Source organism: Sus scrofa, chromosome 1 (assembly GCF_000003025.6).
Source record: "Sus scrofa isolate TJ Tabasco breed Duroc chromosome 1, Sscrofa11.1, whole genome shotgun sequence".
In the NCBI taxonomy this organism is placed as follows: Eukaryota; Metazoa; Chordata; class Mammalia; order Artiodactyla; family Suidae; genus Sus; species Sus scrofa.
Genome location: NC_010443.5, coordinates 50353913 through 50368596, shown reverse-complemented (window position 1 = coordinate 50368596; position 14684 = coordinate 50353913). Strand labels below are relative to the sequence as shown.

At 41.4% G+C, this 14684-nt stretch overlaps 1 protein-coding gene across 1 annotated transcript in view; it reads right to left on the bottom strand.

The window, feature by feature from the left end:
• The window catches only part of COL19A1 (collagen type XIX alpha 1 chain), a 357863-nt gene that overhangs the window by 33660 nt on the left and 309519 nt on the right, over positions 1-14684 (bottom strand). Inside the window, 5 exon segments of the mRNA XM_003121272.5 lie at positions 1715-1759; positions 1895-1930; positions 7033-7095; positions 7199-7243; positions 10382-10426. Coding sequence (XP_003121320.4) covers positions 1715-1759; positions 1895-1930; positions 7033-7095; positions 7199-7243; positions 10382-10426 — 234 coding nt within the window.

The window sequence follows — 14684 nt, the reverse complement described above, 5'->3', positions numbered from 1 at the left end:
TATGCCTGAATATGAGAAGTTTCCCTAATGTAGACTTTTACCCTGTAAGGTGTCTGCACATGAGAGTATGTGCCTGCACATGAAAGTATGAGAGACAGAAGGAGGGAGGGAAAGGAGAGAGAGAGAGAGAGAGAGAGAGAGAGAGAGAGAGAGAGAGGAAGAGAGAGGGAATGAATATGCATATCTTGGCAGGTGTTTCAGGACACATATTGTAGATACTCAATTCCACTAACAGCAGATGAATATTCCAAATATGAGGAAATGGTGCATTGAGGCTCCCAGTGTTTCGTGGTACTGTTCTTTTACTTGTAACTACTCTCCCAAAGTCCAAGCTCTATTTCTCTTGGTTTTAAAAAAATAATGAAAATGAATGAACAATTACAGAGATCTATTTGATCACTGAATGAAAAGATGTAGAAGTCAGTCATGTAGGAAGAAGAAAAACTGTTGGACGTAATTTTGATGCTACTGTCTTAGTTATAAAAATATATCTCATAAAAGCATATCAACCCAGCTTGCATTTGGAGAAATATCTGAGATAACTAAGATTAAAAAAGAAAAGAAACAAAAAGAACTGCTAGCATACTTTGAGCATGTGCAAAATAAACACAATTAAAATTATGTATATTTTAGGCACAAGTAGGCTCATTATTATATAATGTTTATTATTATAAAAACTAGGAAGAACCTAAATATCCTGAAAAGGGGGCTGGGTAAGTGAAAGAAAGTATATCCAATGTGTGGAATATCTATATAGACACTAAAAGGTCTATGTAGATCTAGGTTTACTGGTGTGAAAGGATGTTTGGGTGAAAAAAAATTTACAGATCAGGAAGAAACCATTTTTTGAAAAGTACATATCTATTATATTGACCCATTAAGCATATATGTATATTATGTGTAAGAGTGAGGTGGAAATACATCCAAAATAACAATAGTGCTTATCTCTGTGTAGTGGGATAAGGTAGATTTTTTCTTTTTTCTTTGTATTGTCTCTATTTTCATATTTCCTTCAGTAATCATGGATTATTTGTGTAATAATAAGTAAACTAGACATCAGTGTGCATGTGTGTGCATGCACACACACACACACACATATACACACACACACACACACACACCCCTTCACTAGACACTCCCAAGAAACATAGCTCAAGGAAACTGCTGCTGTGGAATGACTACAGTTCTACCAGAAAATGTTAAGGTTCCTTAGAGAAAATAATGGGAAGCTGCAACAATGATATGAAAAACCAAAACAATGAAAATAAAAGCATACGACAGAACCGGATTACCAGTAGCTCTATATGTTCATTTCCCCCTTGTCTTTCTCTACCTCCTAATACCTATGGCAAAGAATTATCTGCCCCCAAACATCAACAGTGCTGAGGGTGAGAAACCCTACTCTAGGTAAAGAGGATGTGGGTGATAGTTACAGCAGGGACGTGTATCTGGTATAGGAGGATGAGAAAGGCTTTCCAAACTGGAGTAGCAAACTAGACTTACTTATGAATAAAGGCTAACCAGGTAGGGGTATTTGTCATATATCACGAGCTGGGGTTGTGAATGGTCCTATTTTATGCCTGGATCACATATGCTCTAATATTTTCATATTGGGAGATCTGTGGGAGTTCTACATTCATCACTGTGTAACTCGAATGATGGGCCAGTTGTGGTGACAAGACTTCAATAATAATCACAGTAGAAATGTACATACCCGCTCTCCCTTGGGGCCTCTCTCTCCAGGCTTACCCATGGTGCCCTGAAAAACAAATGTCATCATTAAAAGTCACTGTGTGCCAGGATGTCTCATCAATCTGCCTGATCAGGAATTCTGGCAGGTAATCTGGATGTCGTTTTGCATTAGAACATTTATGTTCAATGGTATTTTCCATACCTGCACACCTGGTAATCCATCTTTGCCATTTATTCCCTAGAACAACAAAAAAGGGTCAATATTTCTAATTCTGTGTTAACAGACACGATTAAACACAAAAAGCGGGTAAACTTTCAAGGACTTTATCATATTTCTACTAAGATTTTTGATGAGTCAGTGTGATGAAATAGGAAACAAAATCAACAGAATCAGCCCCAAGTTTAAAATCTGGCTCTGTCACTTACAAGTTCTGTTTACTTCAGGCAATTAACATTAATAGCATCAGCTTCTTCACTTATAAAGTGAGGATAAAATAATGGTCTTAAAAATAAGGATCCATTAGATAACATTCTGAGAAATAAGGTTTCCTGTGGCACTGGGTAGTTGGTATATGACATTTATTGTTCCCTGCTAACAGTTTTTCCACCAAAGAGAGCCATTCTCCGTAAATGGTCTCTGTGGCTGCTTGGGAAATTTCATAACATGGTCAGAGCAAGACCCTAATACAAAATAAACTGTTAGCCAGAGAACGATTGTTATTTTTCCATTGGAAAATATGAAAGGACAATAAGAAATTTGTAACCACTTTTTTTTTTGACAGTATTACATAGTAAGCTTTTTATTAGTAAACTGGAAATTTCCTGAACTTTACGAGGTGCTTTTGGAGGTGGTAATAAAGCCCAGTCCTGCTTTCAGATTTATAAAACATGGGAGATGTAAGAAGGGAAAACACTTGGGGTCACAGCAAATACTGAGAGCCCAACAGCAGGTGTGTTTCTGAGATTTGATTTGAAGAGGGGGATGAAGGTAAGGCAATGATTTCTTAGCCAGCGGGCAATTGCATGGCCTTGTTCCTCTGAAAAACCCAGGAGACTTTTATTGTGCTGGAATGGAGTCTTCAAGGATGGTCCTGCAGACAACTGTGTGTCCTCCCTGCTGTAAATCACACTAACACCTGTCTCAGCTGGGAACCAACCATAGTCTCTAGCCTCCCTGCAACATCCCAGGAATTATCTAAAGCACTTTAAGACCGTGTTGCCTGAAATGTTGAGGTCAAAGGATTTAGGACATCCAGAAACACAAGCAAAAAAGATAAAGTTGATTAAGGAGAGAATATGGAAGAAACAACTATATCACTTGAATAAAAGAAGATAAATTTGGTGTAAAAATATAACGTGTTTTTGGTAACAACACAGGAAAATAAACGAGTTACAGGTTTTTGTTTTTGTTTTGTCTCTTGTAGCTTATCAGGGAGTATCATGAGTGTTTCCTTGTCTTGATGAAGGTATTACTAACTTGCTTTCTAAAGGTAGGGTCCTGCCTTTAGAAATTTTCTCCCCTTCATCTCTCGCCTGCATCTTACTTATCTGGAAGAACCCTATTTTTCTTTCTAACCCAGAAAGCATAATCAGATTTCTGTCCACTGCACTTGTGCATCTGAGCTGCAGAGCGTGGTTAAAGAGGAATGGCTACCCTTGCTCACGTGTTCCAACTGGCATGTGCTGCAGCAGCTCGCAAGCAGCCCTCTTCTGAATCACCAGGCCATCCCTCTGATCTGACCCCTTCTTTTCAAAAGTGCTTTCACATACTTCCCTGTCTCATGAAACTCCAGCATCGCCACCCCACTCCTCATGGTCAACTGATAACTTTAGTTCTTCCACTGTGAAAATAACAGGAGAGGACCTGCTCACCTTCCCTCCACCAGATTTGCCCACCTGCACCTGTATACCTGTGTACACGGACTTCTGCCTCCCTCCCTCCTGTTAAGGATGTTCTATTCTGTTCTTTGTTAAGACCAATGTCCACGTGTGAGTAAAATATCATTCTTCTCTCTTTACTCCAAATCTACTCTCTTATATCTTCAAAATGTTCCCTCTCAAAGGGGTCATTCTTATCAAGATACTACCATGCTGTAATCTCTGCCCCCACTGATGTCTAAATTTCCAAACCCAGGCAAGAATTGTCAACTCCCTGGTTACCTATCTGTATGTTCTTCTCTCCTTTCTCTTAAAACACTTAGCTCCCTTGACATCCAGAAAACCTCCTTCTTCTGGCTTTCTTCATATCTCACTTGCAGCTTCTCAGTCTTTTTCTCTCCTAATGGTTCTGTTCTCTTCCCAACTCACAGTGGTTCCACTTTGTCAAGGCCCAGGTTGAAATACTCAAATCAGTTTCTTCAGCCTTGGCCTCTCTGTTAATCCCAAATATGTCACCCACTGCTTACTTGACTTTTCCCCTTGGATAGCTACTAGTGCTTTAAGATGAATGTCTGAAAACAGAGGACTTTTGGTTTTTCCTCCCAAACCCACCCATCTCTCCAAACACATCTCCCTGACATGGTTGCTCAGATCCCAGTCCATGGCTTTGACATGTCTCTCCCTCCCACCCCACACATGGTCCATCAGTGAGTCTTGTTGGCTCTCCTTTCAGTGCACATCCTAAATTCCCTCCTCCTCACGTGTCTCTGTTTATACTACCAGTATTTCTCATGGGGGATTGTGGCATGGCTTCCTCAGGGTTCTGTCTGCTTCCACCCTGCTCTCCACGCAGCAGGGTGGTCCTTTAACATGCAGAGCAATCACTTCCCTTCTCCACTACACATGCTCCAATTGCCCTGCATCATCCTTCAGATTGCCCAAGCTCCCTTCCTGGCTTAGAAGTAGCCTGGCCACTGCCTACTCCTACCTCCATATCTTTCCCACTCTCCTTTACCATAGCTCAGTCTTGACTTTGGGCCTTCTGCTTTTTCCTCAGCACCCTAGGCTCTACTAACCATTCCTTTTTCTTGAAACAATGTCCTCCGTGACCCCTGACCTCCCCTTTCCATGGCTTGAGCCTTCCTGTCATGAAGGTTTTCCTCAAATGGCAGGCCTTTTCTGTGTCATGAGACATGTTTTCTGCAATATTTTCTTAGCCTCTTTGCTGAAAACTCTATCTTGTCCTGCCTTACTTTATCCCATATTCCTGCTTGAAAAACAGTTGCAATTCTGGTAAATGATTTAAACTTAAGAACAAAGACCTAAAGGCATAAGTTATTCACAGGATCAGCTGGATGAGGACATAATGCATTGGTCTAGGCACGCCCCGGACCTGTGCAGATTGGCACGTTTGCACAGCATGATATGTCCTCTTAAGAATAAGAGAAAGAGGAACCTCATGGCCCCAGGTGGTTTATGAGCGGTTGTTAGCAGAATATGCATTAGCAAAGAGAACCAAGGTACAAACCTAGGCACCTGTTTTTGAGGAAGCACAGTGATGATTCTCTGGAATGCTATGCATAGATAGCTAACCCAAGCTTCCTCAAATGCTAATGATTGTTAAATGCCTAAAGGTCAGAGTAAAAGCTTAACCATCTACCAGCTATGTGACTTTTAAGATAATAAAAGAACTTATAAAATAATAATAATAAATAAAATCTATATCCTGCACCTATAGCCCCCTCCTTACTTGATGTAATCCTAAAGAGCACAATAAAAGCAGTGTGGTTTCTTGAGGCAGCGCTCTTGGTCCCTGAGACCTTGAGTCCCCTGGTTCCCACCTTTAATTAAGATAAATGTCTCTGTGTCTTGTTTTACGTTAACTTTTTTCCTTAAGTTTCACAGCACCCGTTCTTCAGCCCTCACCTGCTGAGCTGGTCTTGGCATTTCTGACTGCCCAGCTACTCTAGGGCTTCGCTCTGCTTAGATCATCTTCTACCTGAAATCATGTGTGTATTCATTTGTTTGTTATCTATGTCCCTACACTAGGATGGAAATTTGATGAGTTGCAAGCATCCAGATCAGTGCCTGGCATGTAGTAGGTACTCAAGAAATATTCGTTGGAGGAATACATTGCTTTTTGCATAATTCCCTGGGAACCTAATGACAAGCATTTGTGAGTGGCTTACAGGTATTGGGACTGGGAAGTTGGTAAAAGGGAGGGAAAGGAAAGCAGGGAATGAAACTAATATTAATGGAGTGTCTCCCATGGTAGGCATTGGGCATTTTACACATGTCACATTATTTATGTGACTCACAAAACCTTTGAGCCGTAACTCAGACCCAAATCTTCCAGACTCTAAATTGCAAATGCTTCCCATGTTGCCTTCTCTAGGGAGATGGTAGCCAAGAACTGCCACTGACCCTGAGGTTTCCCAGCTACTGAGTAGCCACCTGAACTCTGTGCTACTTGCTACTCTTAAGCCGCCTTCTCCTAACAGCATGACCAAATACCCCACAGAGCAGGACCAAGCCAAGAGAGCAGGGGGTACAATAAAGAGTACAGCTGAGAGAGGGGTCTGTTGATTCCTCTTTATATCCCCTCCCTTGGGCCCAGCATATCCTTAGCACACAGCAGGGGTAAGCTGAATCTGTGTTGAACCGAACTGAGTTAGTAGGAATGACTGCTTCAATGTCGTGTCAATACTGTATATCAGTAGCCAAGAGCTCTTTTAGGACATGAGGGGATGATATATTTGGCAGCAGGGATTTATGAAAGGCCCATAGATAAAGGAGGGAATCTGAGACGACAGCTTCTTTCCACTTTAGCTTAACACACAGGTGTTACATCTTTGAATCTTCATATTTCAGGATATGACAGGCCATTTCATTTTTTAACTCTGCCGAGGACATCAGACCTGAGAAATAATGAGTCTAATTTCCTGACACTTAAGACAAAAGACCTTGGAGTTCTCCCTTTATGGCTCAGCGGTAATGAACCCAACTAGCATCCATGAGGACTTGGGTTCGATTCCTGGCCTTGCTCAGTGGGTTAAGGGTCCAGTGTTGCCATGAGCTGTGGTGTAGGTTGCAGATGTGGCTTGGATCCCACATTGCTGTGAGGTGCGGCATAGGCCAGCAGCTGTGGCTCCGATTCGACCCCTAGCCTGGGAACTTCCATAAGCCATGGGTGTGGCCCTAAAAAGCCAAAAACAAAACAAAACCAACCCCCCCCCCCAAAAAAAAAACCCTCACCATTCCCTCAGTGGTTTAAGACCCAGAGATATTCAGAGGGGGGTTGGGCAGTCAGTGAGAACCACACTCCACAAAGATATTTGCAGAATCTGCTCCTACTTCCTTGGAAACTAATTCAAATTTCAGACTTTCTGAGGAGATAGGCAGAGAGACAATACCTAGAACATTTCTTAAACTGGCAATTTTTAACCAATTAAAAGGACTTACAGGCTTTCCGGAAGGTCCTTCTGGTCCAGGGAATCCTACATCTCCAACAGGTCCTCTCTCCCCCTGTAGATGTGTTCACAGACAGACATCAGTTGCCAAGAAAAATTTTAAAACTGCATGTAGTACAATATAAGTACAACTGTTAGGGAAGGAACTGGTCACTCACTGGTTCTCCTGGAATTCCTGGAGGCCCTGGGACACCAGGTTTCCCCTGGGAAAGCAAATCAAAGAGAAATGTTAGGAGCCAAATTACTGAATAATGCCAGGTGCTCCCCTTTCCTGTCTGTGAGGTTAACATGCTGCAGGTGTGGCTCTATAGTATGTGGGATCCCTACCGGACAGAGTCTGGGGGACCATATTCCACTCTGTGGGCTCTATGGTACAGACTAGAGTGCAGGCTCTCAATGCACAGTGGGTGTGTGGCAGGGCAGGGATGACAGAATTTTGAAAAATTTAGACTAATATATCCTCGCTCCCGAAAATCCCTACTGTGCCTATTTGGCAGCACTTCTTTACTTAAGGGGGAAGAAGGGCATGGATAATCATACAAGTCTTTCTTGGACTTTGGGCTTCGCAAGAAGGTTTTTACATTCATAGAAAAATAGCCTGAAAAGAAGTACATTTGATTTGAAAAGCCATTTTGTTGAAAAGGAGAGGACAAGGTTGGTTTGATCCAGCACAGCATGGCCTGGAGGACTGATAACAGAGAAACTGTGGGCTAGAGAGACCACAGGGAGGGATGAGAGAGGAAGAAGTTCCAGCAGAGACGGGAAGTGGGCACATGTCCAAGTGTCCAGACCAGGCTAAGGATGCTGCCTTTGAGAAGGAGCTACCTCCTGCCCTTGAGCCTCATGTGGTTGGGGATGGAGGTATAGGGCTAAGACCACAGAAATCCCAGTAGCTTGTCAGGGAATGAAGAGGGAGGGCCTTTTCCCTCACTTAAGGTAGCAGACCCTCTCACAGGTAAGCTATCACTAAGTGATGAAGGGCAGACACAAGGCTTGCGACGGCTTCCTTACTCCCCACAGCTCCTGAGCAGCAGGAGCTCCTGAGATCCTGTGGACCTAAGTTGGGGGATATGTTAGAGCTGAGAAAGCCAGTGTCCCAAAGTGTTCTGGCACGGACTCAGGGGTGCAGGGTGCTTGGGAGATCTAGATGAAGGGACCAGACAGGCTGAAGCAGGCCGTAGCCTTACCAAAAGCTGGGCAGTGCCAACGGGGACCTCAGAGGACCTGGGAAAAGCATGCTACCACTGGTACCCACATGCTATTCTGGGAGGGAGGGGAGGAAGAGACTTGGAGAAGGCCCTGGATGGGCCTGCAGATACTAGGAAAGGATAGACAGGTCTGTTCTGGGAAGAGCAGGACTGGTCCCTTGGTTCTCAGCAGAAGCCTGTGGTGTGCTAAGTAGATACATACATATCTGCTTCAACCAGAATCATTACATTATTATTTTTTTTTATTATTTTTTTTAATTTTATGGCTACACCCATGACACCCAAGACATGGCATTCCTGGGCCAGAGATTGAGTCCAAGCCACAACTGTGACCTATGCCACACCTATGGCAATGCCAGATCCTTTAATCCATTGTGCCTGGCTGGGTATCGAATCTGAACCTCCACAGAGCCCTGAGTTGCTGCAGTCAGATTCTTAACCCATTGCACCACAATGGGAACTCCTTTAAAATTTTGTTACTGGGGTTAAAATATACATAACATAAAATCTACCATTTTGACTATTTTCAAATGTACAATTCAGTGGTATTAGATACATTCATACTATCATGTAACTCTAGAATCTTTGAAAATTTCACTTTCTGAGCCATAGTGAGATCCAGTTATTTAAAAAGATGCATTTTTACATACCAAATTGTATATTTGCAGTATGAAAAATACCCTATTTCTACAAATGCCAGTTAATCTTCTTAATTTTGAGATACGAAAACTGTGTTTTTAGGTAAATGTATTAGATCTTAGAGATCCAAACATGTGGCAGTCTAGCTTCTTATTTCGATCATGCTGCATCCTTCAAAAATATCCTTGGAATTCTTCCTTTGGATTATCTTTTGAGCCTGTCACTTATCTTTTAAATACTTTGAATGGTTGCCAGTATTTTCTTCTTTGAAGGTAGACAATTTAGAGTAACAGCTGAAAGTAACTTCTAGTCACACCTGGGTTAATATAGTGGGGCATGAAGCTTCTTTATATCACATGGAAACAAAAGCAGGGTGTATCTATAGGGGAGGCAGCTTGCAAAGGGACTCAGGACAATTCTAGAAACAGGGTTGCAGATCTGTTACCAGGGATGGTAGTGAATGGGGGAGGAGAGGAGGAATGGCATTAAGAATGAGTCAGTTTTTAAGAAGGATGCTTTCCTGAATAAAAAATTGCACAGTGCTTGCTAGAGAAAATATATTCATGTTACTTTTACAATCATACTATGTTTAACTTCATTTAAAACAGCTAATTAAAGGGATGTTATCCTCTGTACAGGATGATTTTCTACAGTGTGCGGATGGGTTTTTATTTTTTGTTGTCAGATTTAGCAACTAAACAGAGTGAAGTAGAGTGATGACCCTCCTTTGGAGGGATGGGGGTGGTGGTGGGTGTAGAGGTCAGTGAGTGATGGTGGGTGGCAATGGTAGGGCCCTTGCCTTTCTCATGTTCCTATGATCCAAGCACCTGGTTTCCACTGACTTTCCTGCCTTGGTCCACCTAGCAGGGGCACCTCACGAGGATAAATGGGCTCTTATTCATAAAGCCTGACCACAAAATTTTAATTAGAGCATCATGAATGAAGATCAGAATGATCCCTAGGGCTCAGAGAAATGATTTTAACCTTTCCTGGAGCACTTCCTATTCATTTGAAAAGACCTTGATGAGATTAAAACATTTGACGCCAGAGAGCAACAAAAATGATTGAGAGGCTTGAAGGGCTAGTTTACGAGGAAACATTAGCAGCAATAAAGCTCTGCTAATAACACCAGCTGAGGGAAAATTCAGGCAGATTGCAGCTTAAAATGAAGAACCTGAAGCACATGCCCGAGGATGAGAACTCTGCCTTTTGAGGATCAAGGAACCTCGAAAATAGGACAAGACTAGGGAATTCAAACAACCTTCTCAGAGCTGTGTATTGTTTCAAGTAACTTGGCTTCACCTCCCTGCAGGAAAGTGAGCTGGGAAGGAAAAAAAAAAAAAAAAAGAAAAAAAAAAATAAAGAAAGGCACATTCTTGAGGTGGGAGGCAGATGGAAAGACAGTTTAGTTTTTTTTACACTGGAGGCTTTAGGAGTCATTCTGTGCTCCCAGCCCTTCTGATGGTAGAACAACGTGAGAGAAAATGGACTCACCAACATTCCGGCTACTCCTGGGGGACCTGCTGGGCCACGATCTCCCTGGAAAAAATTTACTTCTTATAATGACATCTATAAAATATCCACCAATAAAATTCATGCTCAAATAATAACTTGGATTTGGTAAAGCTTTTCTTTGGAATTTGTAAGAATTATCAATACAAGCTGGTGTGAAGCTATAGCCCAGATAGGAAAGAGCAAAATGAGAACTGCAGCCAGTAAAACCTACTCAAGCTTTCTCACTTTTTTTTTCATAAAACCAAATAATAATCTTAATGAAAATGAACATTCATGTTATCATTTCTGTGACCTATTAAGTAGAACCTCACACAGACTTACAGGTGAAAAGAATCAGTGTTTTTATTCTCCATCTTCAAAAGTAATTCATTACCAATTCTTCAAAGAATAAGCACATTGAATGTCGTCTAAAAAGCTTTTGCTATACTTAACTCATTGGATGTAGGGTTAGAATAAATGTGTTTAGAACTAGAGATTTTGTAGTTTCTTTTCAATTAGGCCAATAAGAAGATCCCTGGAACTGCTCTGAACAGTGGAGGGACTCAACTCTTTTCCCAAAGGTAATGTGGTATTTTAGATAAAGCTGACAAGGCTAAAAATACTTATGATTATATATGGGGTAATAAAATGGCAATTTTTGTTGAGCAAAACCTACATTAAAAAACTTCTTAAGTTCGCTCAGGGACATAAAAGAAGACTTGATTAAATGGAGAGAGATGTTTTGTTCTTGGAGGGCAAGACAGTGTTGTAAAGGTGTCATTGCCACCCAAATTAATTTATAAATTTAATGCAGTTTTTACAAATTGCAGCTTGATCAAATGATATTAAAGTTCACTTGGGATAATAAATATATTTGAGGGTAAGAGAAAAAGTTAAAAGAAGAATAGCAAGAGATTAGCAATACCATATTTCAATATACAATAAAGCTATAATAATTGAAATAATGGAATACTGGCCTAAGACTAAACAGTATATCAGTGCAATATAATAGAAACCCCAGAAACAGACCAATAATTACAATAGGATTTTAGTAAAGAAAGAGCTGTATTATTCAATAAATAGTGCTAATAACTGAATAATTTCTTTGAAAACAGTTGGATTCCTCTCTTTTCATTATACTCCATATAAGTTCTATGTAGATTATATAAAAATAATGTGAATTAATAAGAACTAGAAGAAAATACAAGTCAGATGATCTGATTTTGTTTAAGAATGAGAAAGAAAGTCATTTAGTGCATAAATGCAAAACAAGAAATCATAAAGGAAAATAGTTTTAGATTTGCCTACACAAAGGTTATTATTTACATATATAGTAAGAATAAACATAAAAATGAAAGAGAAGGACCAATTAGGATAAAGTCTTCATCATATAATATAGAAGTAGAATCTTTACTAAATAAACCATAGCTATAGTACAAAAAACAAGTGAACAAACAATTAGTAGAAAAATGGGTGAAGGATGTAAATGGGTAATCCTTGTCAGTCGTGCTCTGCTCTTTTTTTTTTTTTGTTTTTTTTCTTTTTTTTTTTTTTTTTTTTTTTGTTGTTATTGTTGCTATCGCTTGGTTCTTGGCCGCTCCCGCGGCATATGGAGGTTCCAGGCTAGGGTTGAATCGGAGCTGTAGCCACCGGCCTACGCCAGAGCCACAGCAACGCAGGATCCGAGCCGCGTCTGCAACCTACACCACAGCTCACGGCAACGCGGATCGTTAACCCACTGAGCAAGGGCAGGGACCGAACCCGCAACCTCATGGTTCCTAGTCGGATTCGTTAACCACTGCGCCACGACGGGAACTCCATCTGCTCTTTTTAAATTACAGGATTTTTATGCTTGAAAGGAATATACAGGACCTTTTCATTCAATGGAAACATTTGCATATCGAATAAAGATTAATGTTAAAAGGGCTCTCCCCGATAAGATGGTCCTTCCAACAATCGGGTCTCACCGTTCTTTGAATCACTCTCATCTAATGATTTGGCTGCTTATTTCCATAGTTATATCTGAGACCTTGTCAATAACAATACCTACATCTCCTCCATAACCTCCATATCCTGCATTTTAACCTTGGACCACCATCTTCCATCATTCTTAACCACTCCCTTGAGTACCTCAAACCCTCAAAACTTTTGATGTCCCCAAGACCTTTAATCCATCCACTGTACAAATTTTTCATTGTCCCTCATCCCTAGATAGCCCTTTCTCCTTACTTATCTAGTTTAAATGCCTTGATCACTTTGTTATAATCACCCCATTGTATATCCTGTTGGCTTATTTGCCCCATTCTTGCTTCTAGTACTCATTTGTCAAAACCTGGACCTTGTTTAAACCCAACTTCCTTCCTGTTCTGTGCCTTTATCTGAGTGTCTGCACATGGCTGCTGAAACATACATAATCTCACCAACAGGTCTGACTTCAGTTCATGACCATGAACCTCAAGTGGGTTCTGCTGAGTCATCACACTCTGGTCCCTCGACTCTCCCTCTCTCTTAGAAGACCATCTCCTTACATTTCCAACCTCTTCTCCCTACCTCACTCTCAGTGATGACCTTGATTCCTATACCTCTGAGAAAAGTGATGCAATCAGAAAAGAACTTCTATATGCTCCAACCAATTTAAGTTCCCACATATCAGCATCTGTATCCCTATACTGTTTTCCCACCCATTACCATATATGAATTATCCAGGCTTCTCTCTGAAGTCAGACCTTGCACTTATGCATGAGATTCTCTTCCCTCTTAGCTATTTACAGATGTCATTCCAACAATTCTCCCTTCTCCTTCTATCTCATCATCTGCCTTCCTCTTTCTACCAGATCATTCCTCCAGCACAGAAACATTCTGGTGCTTCTGTTATGGTCTTTTTTTTTTTTTTTTTTTTTTTTGTCTTTTTGCCTTTTCTAGCACCACACCTGCGGCATGTGGAGGGTCCCAGGCTAGTGGTCTAATTGCAGCTGTAGCTGCCGGCCTATGCCGCAGCCCTAGCAATGCGGGATCCAAGCCTGTCTGTGACCTACATCACAGCTCACAGCAACGCCAGATCCTTAACCCACTGAGCAAGGCCAGGGATCGAACCCACAACCTCATGGTTCCTAGTCGGATTCGTTAACCACTGAGCCATGATGGGAAATCCTCTATGGTCTTAAAATCCATGTTATCAAACTTTGCCCTCCTTCCTCCAGTAGCTTCTGGCCTATTTCTTTGCTTTTCTTTGCAGTAGAACTCCTTGGACATTGTTTATACATTATTTGCTGTCTCTAAGTCTTTTTTTTTTTCTTATTCTCTCTTAATCCCATTCAAGTCCAGCAGTTTCTGCTACCAACATGATGAAACAGCAGTAATTCCTCTGCTGATACTCACCTTCTACATCACTGAATTCAAAGGTCAATCCTTGACCCTCCTACTTGATCTTTCCTCCCAACTTCTTCTCTTTTTTGGCAGCATGTGGAAGTTCCCAGGCCAGGGATTGAACCCAGCACAGCAGTGACCTGAGATGCTGTAGTTACAACATTGGATCCTTAACCTGCTGCACCACAAGAACTCTTCTTCCCAACCTCTTAAGGTCGGACGGCCTGAGGGCTCAGTCCTTGATCCTCTTCTCTTTTTAAAAAAAATCTACTGTCATTCTCTTGGTGATCTTACCCAGCCTCCTGACTTTAAGATAGCATCTATATGCTTGCAACAACCAAATTTATATCTCCAGTTAGACTTCTTTTTCAAATTCCATCCTTTTAGATCATACTGCCTACTCAGTATTTCCACTCTGCTCTCTAACAGACACTTCCATACTTGGTCCAATGTCCAAAATTATACTCCTGATCATCTTCATCCTATCCTCTCTACACAGGCTCTGCCTATACCTTTCCTCATTTCTGTTGCTGATGTCGCATTATTTTAACCAGTTGCTCAGGTTAAAAACCTTGGAGCCATCCTTGACTCTTCTCTCACCCCCACATGCCATCTATCAGAAAGTCCTGCTGCCCAGACCTTCACAACACATTCAGCCCAGAATCTAGCCCCTCCTCATAAACTCCACCACTTCTGCTCTTATCTGAGCTGACATCACTCCTCTGAGTCTCTTCTCTGCTCCCATCTTTACCCTCAAGCTTCAGGCCCTGTCACTCTTCTACTCAGCCACCACCACTGGCTCTGTGTTTCACTTGGAATAAAGAAGAAATCCTCAAAATGGCTGATAAGCCTTTTATGAGTGTTTCTCAAACCACTATGATGAAGGAGCAGTCAACTCATTTATTTTCTAATGGATCATGAACCAAAGTGAGTCTGC